The sequence below is a fragment of the Camelina sativa genome, chromosome 10, assembly GCF_000633955.1.
Source record: "Camelina sativa cultivar DH55 chromosome 10, Cs, whole genome shotgun sequence".
Classification (NCBI taxonomy): Eukaryota; Viridiplantae; Streptophyta; class Magnoliopsida; order Brassicales; family Brassicaceae; genus Camelina; species Camelina sativa.
The window spans coordinates 18,143,699-18,154,463 of NC_025694.1; the positions used below are offsets into that span (position 1 = coordinate 18,143,699).

A 10,765-nucleotide genomic window follows, 5' to 3' on the forward strand; every position below is an offset into this window, starting at 1 on the left:
TTCACTACTCGGAAATCATAGCAAGAAACATAACAACAAATATGAAACAAAATTGCATTATATTAAACGATAAAGTAGATGGATAAGAGTACAAGAAAGAAATCTAAAGAAATGATTAAAATTTATGAAATAAAATCCAAAACAAAAGGGAAAAGTGTTTGAGTCGCTCAGTTCTCTCACATAAGCTCTCGCTCTCTGGTTTGAGGGTCTGCGGCGTGCTGGTTTGCGAGGAAGGAGAGGAGGGGTTTATATATGGAAACCCCTTTGACCTAGCTTCCCAGACCTGCCCGATGGTCCACTCGATGGGGTACACGAGATTGAAGTCGGGTTACTCCTCGAATAGATCTTTGGGTTGTTCTTCTGGCTCTTGGATCCTCCTCGATCGTGTTGGGGTTCGGACTTGTTCTTCCAGCTCGATGGCTCCTTCGGGTACATGCTCGGGTTTGTCTTTGTTTTTCCCCATTCTAGGCTTTTAAGCACCTGTTTTCATCCAAAATATGCAAATACAAAAATGCAACACCCTAAATGGCCTAAAAGTGAATTCCTACAATTAATGACCTAGAAATGCTAGGTTAAGGGTATGAACAATGCAAAATATGGACAAAAAAGGATGCTCAAAACATGTAAACTAGAGAGTTATCACTTTCCCACCTCCCGGACCACCCGTCTTTCCTAGTAGAAGTCTCCAATTCAGCTTCAAGAGGCATCTCTTCAGTTATCCCATCATCATGGACCAAATATTTCTGAATTTTGAACACTATTTCAATCAGGAGGACGATAGAAGCCATCTTGACACAACTTGGTGATAAAATATAAACTAACCTTAGGCTGAAACAAATCAAGGACTGAAAGTTTCCCTTTCACTGCATTTGAATAGAAATCAAGAACGTGTTGCCAAGGCCTATCATACATAAACCTAAAGGTCTCTATGCCGAACAAAATAAAGCAAGTTAGTATCCATTCATTCATTTGATGTTATGAGCTCTAATGTGTTCTCTTCAACAATTCAATTGGTAAGGTTCAGGATCAATATCTTCCTTAACCAAAAGCCCCCAAATCGGAAACCATTCAACTATAAATTGCTAAGAATCTGAACCTGGCGTTCCAACGAGCTTTGCTGCAGGCATCGGCGTGATGGTAATGAACATAAACTCTGCTCGCCATCGTCTGAGATTGATCTAAGCCGTTGCTCGTTGAAACCTTCTCCGTCAGGGACACAGACTCAGAAGGTGGTTATGGTTTGTATCAGAGCTCAATGTACGAGGCCTTGTTGTTGGGCTTCTTACTTGTTAACCTTTTTTTTTTTTTTTGGTCAAACACTTGTTAACCTCAAACTTGTTTTCATTCATTTTACATTTTAAAATTGCTGAAAAGGTTTATTTTGTTGTAAAACACTTGGAGTGGACTTCCATAACCGGCCCATACACAGCCCATACATGTCCTAGTGTGTAAGGCCCATGGTCGAACGCCCATTGCCTATTTCCTATTCATAGTCGGTTTATGTTTAAGCCTTTGCTTTACTATATATATGTAACCTCATAAATGATTTAATCAATAAGAATAAGAAGAGAAAACCTCCTTCAAGTTTCTCTAGTTTACAACACGTTATCAGCACAACTTGTTCTAAAAGTCCAACTGAGAAAAACCCTAAACCGCCGCCGCATAAAAAGTCTTTGTTCGTCCAAGCTCGGCGATCAACTTCCGTCCGTGTTCGTGGTCGGCTACTGCTTGGCGATCGGTTCGTGTCCGTGATCCGTCCGTGTTCGTGGTCAGTTCCTGTCCGGGGTGAGTTCCTGTTCGAAGATCTGTTCGTGGTCGTGAGCAACCTGTGTTCGTGATCGGTTCTTCCTCTTACCTAGGCCGAGGTTCGTGATCAAGTTAAAAGTAAAACCGAGGTCTTAAGCTCCCTGTTCAATTCCAGTCAACCCCAAATCGGTGGAAGGTAAACAATAATCTAAACCCCCTTAGAACCTATGAATCGAACCTGATCTCTAAAATCTAATAGAACCCTAAAATATACAAGTAAACAATCAATAAACAAAACCCTAAGCTTTGAATTCCTAAAACCCTAAAACCCTAAAACTCTAAAATCTGATTGTTGTGGTGTAGGATTGCTTAGAATTGTTTGCAAATTAAACCGATTATGCAATAATTAAATCTGACCCTAAAATACAAATTAAAATCGGAATTATTATGTGTTTTGCATGAAAAACCAAAACACAAAATTAGGATAACCCCTAAATTAATTCTAGACATTATCATAAAATCCTAGAAAAATATTTCCTAAAACTTTGTCCTAATCTAGAAAAAGGAAATTTTAAGGAAAAGGAAAATTTAGTAAAAGGAAAACATTGCATGCTAGATTATATTTGTTGTCTAGGATTGTTGTTTCATGCATATTGAACTACGAAAATTGTAGTGTAAAAGCATGTCATGGTTCGGTCTCAAATACTGCATGGCCCTAAGTGATTGGCATGGTTCGGTCTCAAATACCGCATGGCCTAAATTTGTTGCATGGTTCGGTCTTAAATACCGCATGCTAATGATCGAATGCATGTTTTGTTTTGTAGATGGCAAAGGTCAACAATCTCTCCTATGCTGCCCTTAATGTTTTTGGAGATAATTACTTGCAATGGGCATTGGACACTAAGATCAATCTGAAATCAAAAGATCGTTGCGAGTGCATTGAGGATGATAATGAATGTTCTGAAAAGAACAAGTACAAGGCAATTATGCATATACGCCATCATCTTGCTGAGAGTCTCAAAAACCAGTACCTCACTATTGAAGATCCTCTTGACCTTTGGACAGCGTTGAAAAACAGATATGGACACCAAAAGACGGTGCTCCTACCAAAGCCTCAATTCGATTGGAAAAATCTAAGGATCCAGGATTTTAAATCTGTGGATGAGTACTATTCAGAGCTATTCAAGATAGTCTCAATTTTGAAGTTGTGTGGTACTGAGGTTACTGAGGAGGACTTGCTAGAGAAGACATTCTCTACCTTTCACGCTAATAACATACTGCTTCAACAACAGTATCGTGAAAAGGGGTTTAAGACATTTGCAAGCCTCATCTCTTGTTTGATGCTAGCTGAGCAGAACAATGTGCTATTGATGATGAATAGCGCTTTGAGACCCCCGGGTATAGCTCCATTACCGGAAGCCCATATGGTTGACATGGCAAAGAAAAATCCCAATGAGCCTAAAGAGCCGAAAGAGACTAAAGAGTCTAACTATGTCCATAGGGACAAGTTTGGCCGTGGCCGTGGGAGAGGTGGACGTGGTGGTCCTGGTCGTGGGAGTTACCAAGGACACAATTTTGGTGGTCAAGGCCGTGGAAACCGATTCGGCTTCGGCCATGATAGGGGTAGAGGCCGCGGAATATTTAAACCGCAACATAAGACCAAGTCCACTTGCCATAGATGTGGTATGGAGAACCATTGGGTAAAAACATGCAGAACTCCTAAGCGCCTTGTTGATCGCTATCAAGAGAGTTTGAAAAAGGATCCAGAAGCTAACATGGTTCATCTCGATGGTGAATGTGATTTCGACCATGAGAAGGATGACCTATTGGATTATGAAACCTCTCATTGTTTAAGAGAGGATAATTAAAACTCAAATGTGGTCTTGATTTAATTTTAATTTTATGCTTTGCATTCGATTGAATTATTATTTTGGATAATTATTTTGGTTTAAATTAAATTATTTTATTTCCTTCAATATAAATATTTGCGTGTTTTATTACTTTAAAGTTTAAAACATGAATTCTTTTCTATATTAGAAATGGCTGAGGACAAGAATATACTTGTGGTTGATAGTGGATCAAGCCACACGATTTTGAAGGATAAGATATATTTTGTTAATCTCATAATGAAAAATGCCAATATTAGTACTATTGCGGGTATAGCGAGCTTAATTGAGGGTTACGGCCAAGCTCATGTTTTATTACCTAATGGCACACATCTTGAAATAAGTGATGCCCTATATTCACCCAGCTCTAAGAGAAACTTATTGAGTTTTAAGAACATTCGTTTGAATGGTTTCCATGTTGAAACAAAGGTTGAAGGAAAAAAAGAATTCCTATATATTACTGAAATCACCCAAAGACAGAAGAATGTCCTAGAAACTATACCCGCACTAGCCACTGGTTTATACCATGCTAATATTAATATGATAGAAGCTAATTTGGCAATGAACAAGATGTTCAATGAACAATTTACTTTATGGCATGACTGGCTTGGCCATCCGGGTTCTAATATGATGCGTAAGCTAATAATGAATTCAAATGGGCACACTCTTAAAGAGAGAAAAGTTATCCCTAAACATCACACGTGTGCAGCATGTGCACAAGGGAAACTTATTATAAGGCCGTCACCAGTGAAAGTCGTTAAAGAGACTTTAAACTTTCTAGAAAGAATACAAGGAGATATTTGTGGACCAATACACCCACCTTGTGGGACGTTTAGATATTTTATGGTCCTAATTGATGCATCGACCAGATGGTCGCATGTTTGCTTATTATCAACTAGAAACTTTGCGTTTGCTAGATTGCTGGCCCAGATTATACGACTGTGAGCCCATTTTCCAGATTTTCCAATTAAGACTATACGTTTAGACAATGCTGGTGAATTTACATCCCAAGCGTTTAATGAATATTGTATGTCCATGGGGGTGAGTGTGGAACATCTTGTGGCACATGTCCACACACATAATGGATTAGCTGAATCTTTCATTAAACGTATTCAATTGATTGCTCGACCATTACTTATGAGGTCGAAGCTTCATGTGTTGGTTTGGGGACACGCAGTATTACATGCAGCTGAGTTAATACGCATCAGGCCATCTAGTGAGCATAAGTATTTGCCATCCCAATTATTAACGGGTCATGAGCCCTACATATCCCATCTAAAAACATTCGGATGTGCCGTTTATGTACCAATTGCTCCACCACAGAGAACTTAGATGGGACCTCACAGGAGGATGGGAATATATGTTGGATATGATTCTCCCACCATTATTAAGTATCTTAAGCCAACTACGGGTGGTTTATTTAAGGCCAGATACGCGGATTGTCAGTTTGCTGAATCTGAATTTCTTATGTTGGGTGGAGAGAATAACAAGCTGGTCAAAGAATTATCATGGAATCAAACATCCTTGAATTGGCAAGATCCTCAGACTCTAGCATGTGAGGCAGAGGTCCAAAAGATTATACATTTGCAAAAGCTAGCTATTCAATTGCCAGATTCCTTTGCTGACCCAAAGAGAGTAACGAAATCGTACATACCAGCTTGTAATGCACCAGTACGTATTGATGTTCATAAGGAACACAATAATCAAGTTGCTACAGAGTCTAAGGCCCGTTTAAAACGAGGTAGACCATTAGGTTCCAAAGATAAGAACCCTCAGAAATCTAAGAAAGGTGCAAATCAAACTGAGGTTAAGGAAATTATAGATATGGCCGCGGCAAATCTTAAGGCACCGAATGAGGTTTGGGACGCTGAACCTCAAGGCCCTGAAGGTATTGATAATAATGAGATCTCAATCAATTATATCATGTCTGGAATACAATGGAACCGTGAAGATGTCGACATTGATGAAATATTTGCTTACAAGGTAGCACTTGAAATAAATGAGGATCATGAACCCACGTCTATATTAGAGTGCACTCAAAGTAAAGATTGGTTAAAATGGAAAGAAGTCATTTACGTGGAATTAAGTTCATTAAAGAAAAGGAATGTTTTTGGTCCGATCTTAAGGACACCATTCGATATAAAGCCAGTAGGACATAAGTGGGTCTTTGTAAGAAAGAGAAATGAGAATAATGAAATCGTGAGATATAAGGCATGGCTTCTAGCACAAGGATTCTCTCAAAGACCAGGAATAGATTATGAGGAGACATACTCCCCTGTGATGGATGCAACGACTTTTAGATATTTACTAAGTCTGGCTTTAAGAGAAAAACTCGATTTGCGGTTAATGGATGTTGTAACCACATATCTATATGGTCCACTGGATAATGAGATTTATATGAGATTACCAGAGGGCATAGAGCTCAAGGATAAGAGCGGTTCTCGAGAACAATACTGCATAAGGCTAAACAAATCCCTTTATAGACTGAAACAAAGTGGGCGTATGTGGTACAATAGATTAAGTGAGTACCTAGCCAAAGAGGGCTATAAGAATGATCCCATCAGTCCATGTATTTTTATAAAGAAGTTTGCAAACAAATGGTATGTAATAATATCAGTATATGTGGATGATTTGAATATCCTAGGAACCTCTATGGAAATCGCCCAAACAGTCGAATATCTAAAGAAAAAATTCGAAATGAAAGACCTAGGCAAAACTAAGTTCTGTTTGGGATTGCAGCTTGAGTACATAAATGATGGAATCCTTGTGCATCAAATGGCATATACTGAAAAGGTACTCAAGAGATTTAATATGGACCAAGCCCACCCATTGACTAGCCCAATGGTTGTGAGGAGCCTTGATTTGGATAAAGATCCATTCGGTCCAAAGAAGAACAATGAAGAAGTTCTTGGTCCTGAAGTGCCATACCTTAGTGCTATAGGAGCGTTAATGTTCTTGGCTAGCCACACTAGACCAGACATATGTTTTGCCGTGAACCTCCTAGCTAGATTTAGCTCTTGTCCAACCCGAAGGCATTGGGACGGTATTAAACATATATTACGTTACCTACAAAGAACGTTAGATTTGGGTTTATATTATACTAACTATAACAAAGAAGGTTTAGTTGGTTTTGCTGATGCAGGTTATTTATCGGATCCACATAGTGCAAGGTCTCAAACCGGCTACGTGTTTACGCACGGTGGTATAGTAATTTCATGGCGTTCGATGAAACAGACCATTGCGGCCACATCATCTAATCATGCTGAAATCCTAGCTATGCATGAAGCCAGCCGAGAGTGTGTGTGGTTGAGGTCGATGACTCAACACATCCGATCAGATTGTGGAATGGCCGATGACAAGGAAGCAACTATTATATATGAGAACAATACGGCCTGCATCGCACAGCTCAAGGAAGGATTATTAAGGGAGATCAGACGAAGCATATTTTACCAAAGTTCTTCTTCACACATGAACTACAAAAGGCCGGAGAATTTCAAGTGGTACAAGTTCCTTCATGCGACAATTCAGCTGATCTCTTCACCAAGTCATTACCGACATCAACATTCAAGAAGCTCGCGCACCAGATTGGAATGCGGAGGCTTAAGGACTTACAATGATGCTTAGAACAGGGAGAGCAATGCATGCTGTACTCTTTTTCCTTCACCATGGTTTTGTCCCAATGGGTTTTCCTGGTAAGGTTTTAATGAGGCAGCACCCCCAAGCGTATTGCGTTGATCCTTTAGCATCGGCACGGTTATGTCATCCAAGGGGGAGTGTTGTAAAACACTTGAAGTTGACTTCCATAACCGGCCCATACACAGCCTATACATGTCCTAGTGTTTAAGGCCCATGGCCGAAGGCCCATGGCCGAAGGCCCATTGCCTATTTCCTATTCATAGTCGGTTTATGTTTAAGCCTTTGCTTTACTATATATATGTAACCTCATAAACGATTTAATCAATAAGAATAAGAAGAGAAAACCTCCTTCGAGTTTCTCTAGTTTACAACAAATTTATTTATTTAAAGGATAATTTAGGCATAATCAACAATTTACCAAAAAAAACAAAAGGCATAGATGGACAAATTTAAAAATAAACATCCTTTTAAATCAAAATTCCCTAAATTTATCTATTCTTTTACAATTTACACTTAAACTAAATTAATTCTTTCACACATACAAATATATATATATATATACAGTGGCGGATCCAGAACATATTTTTATATGGGGCACAAACTATAAATGACAGTTAATTCACAAAAAAAAATCTTTAAATCATGACAAAAAGGAGGAATTGAACTCAAGACCTTGGGAATACCATGTGGTAACTTAAACCAAATTAGCTAGAAACACTATATTAACCACTAACATTTATTAAAGTACTAAAATATGTATAGGGCACCTGTCCTACTAACGTTGTGAGTAGATCCGCCCCTATATATATATATATATATTATAAGTAAAATATATATATATATATAATATGTATATATTTTCATATTGTACATCATTCTAATGTTTTTTCTTGCTTATATCTAATACATTTTTTACCAGATAATATAAATAATGTATACATATTAGCATATATTATAAATTTTAAGTCATAAGAATTTCTATTTTACCTTTATTTAGATAATTAATAAACTAAACTAAACTGAAACTTTTCTCACTTTTCTATCATACAAAATTTTTATAATATTACACATAATTTTTTGTTGTCTTTATAATGAAAAATGTTCTTAAACAATCTACAACATAACTAATATTTTACTAATCACGACTTTAGTACTGCACAAGCTACATCCAAAATTTAATTACAATGTTTGTTAATTTTAGTTGAGTTCTTGGATGATGTCTATGTCTTTGCATGATTTAGTGTTTATATTATGCCAAAGAATTATTTATTTATATTTTATTCTGTGTAAAATAGTTTTTAATTTCTAGAAATTTTCTATTTTTATTTCTAATTCATATGACTCTTAATATAAATTGAAATATTAATATTTAATTCAGAATCATGCTTACGGTCAAAATCATTGTAACAACCTGTCTTGTGGACCCTACTAGACTCACTGCTAGCTTGGCCTAAAGCTGGCCCTGCAGGGCATCGATCCTAACCCCTCACCGTGGCAATTGGTGACAGCTTGTCATGTGGGAAGGTTGTTAAAAGATGGGGACCAGGGTTCGAGGAACGCCTGGCGCATCAATAACCTACTGTGGATTTGGATGAGTAGTTCCATTTGCCACGGTGAGGGGTTAGGATCGATGCCCTACAGGGCCAGCTTGAGGTCCGTTGGGGCGGCTAGCGGTGGGCTAGTGGAGTCCATGGGACGGGTTGTTACATAAGTAGGGTATTGGTGCGCCAGGCGTTCCTCGAACCCTGGCCCTCACCCTTTATCAACCTTCCCACAGGACAAGTTGCCACCAATTGACCTGCAGATCAATTGGTTACAACTTCTCATGTGAGAAGGTTGATAAAAGGTGAGGACCATGGTTCTAGGAATGTCTGGCGCACCAATAACCTAATGTGGATTTGGATGATTAGTTTAATTTGCCACGGTGAGAGGTTAGGATCGATGCCCTACAAGGTCAGCTTTGGGCCTATGGGGGCAAGCTAGCAGTGAGGCTAGTGGAGTCCACGGGACGGGTTGTTACAATCATAAAGATCTCACACCAAAAAAATATACTGTAAGTAACTCGTTAGACCATCTCCATTCAAGTAATCCACTTAGGTTACTTTAATCTTAATTAATTATATAAATTATACTAAACTAATTAAAGTAACTCACTTAGAAACTTAAACAAAATCATCTCTCCACTAGAGAAACTCACATAGGTTACTCAAGCATTTAAATAATAATTTAATATTTAAAATAGTAAATAATAAAATTTTACAAAATTCGGAATAATAAACATATATTACAAAATTTGGGAAATTAAACATATTTTACAAAATTCGGAAAAGATTTATTGTTGTTTGCACCAAATTTTTGCCAGATATGCTCAATCAAGTCGTTTTTCAAAAGATCATGCATTTGTGGATCATGAACGTCATTTCGAATGCCCATCATTAGTTCCGCTTCCTTCATTGTGATAGAACTCTGATGGTTCGTAGAAATTGTACTCATGTCGTTCGTCTTCCACTATCATATTATGCAATATGATACATGCTCTCATTATTTTGCCTATTTTTCTTTTATCCCAAAAAAGTGCGGGATTCTTCACAATTGCAAACCTAGCTTGCAAGACTCCAAATGCACGCTCTACATCTTTCCGGCATGCTTCTTGACATTGAGCAAAAAGTTTTGCTTTTTGGCCTTGTGGAAGTAAATCGATTGGATGAAAGTCGCCCAATTGGGATAGATACCGTCAGTGAGGTAGTACGCTATTTTGTATTGCCATCCATTGACAAAGTATGTAACTCTTGGAGCTTTGCCTTCTAGGATATCATCAAACACCGGTGAGCGGTCCAACACATTAATATCATTTAACGTACCTGGTGGACCGAAAAATGAGTGCCAAATCCATAAATCTTGCGATGCCACAGCCACTAGTATGATTGTCGGTTTTCCAGATCCACGTGAATATTGTCCTTTACATGCAGTGGGACAATTCTTCCACTCCCAGTGCATACAATCTATACTCCCTACCATTTCGGGGAAACCGCGATGTTCTCCAATATTAAGTAATCGTTGGAGGTCTTCTGCTGTTGAACTTCTAAGATACTCGTCTCCAAAAATATTTATTACTCCTTCCACAAATTTTTCAAGGCATTTGTGGGCGGTTATTTCAGCGAATCGTAGATATTCATCCAGTGCATCTGTCGAACATCCGTATTCCATCATACGAATAGCTGCCGTACATTTTTGAAGTGCAGAAAGACCCAGCCTTCCAGTAGCATCTCGTCTTTGTCTGAAGTATGGGACTCCATTCTCAATAGTATTGACAATACATATGAACAATGGTTTGTTCATTCTAAATCGACGGTGGAACATTCCGTGATTGTAAGTCGGATTCCTCACTAAAATAATCATTCCATAGCCGAGTGTGGCCTTCTTCGCCGTCTCTATTAATGTGCACTCTGCGAAATATTGGAGCTGATGGAACGTCTTGGTGAGTGTAGTTGTATTGA

General features: G+C 38.3%; 1 protein-coding gene and 1 pseudogene across 1 annotated transcript; both read right to left on the bottom strand.

Moving 5' to 3' along the window:
• LOC104720469 overlaps nucleotides 1-1,164 on the bottom strand; it is a 17,137-nt pseudogene extending 15,973 nt beyond the window's left edge.
• Nucleotides 9,897-10,607, bottom strand: LOC104720470. Its single transcript, XM_010438370.1, has one exon. It carries the CDS (start codon nucleotides 10,605-10,607, stop codon nucleotides 9,897-9,899), a length of 711 nt encoding a protein of 236 aa, XP_010436672.1.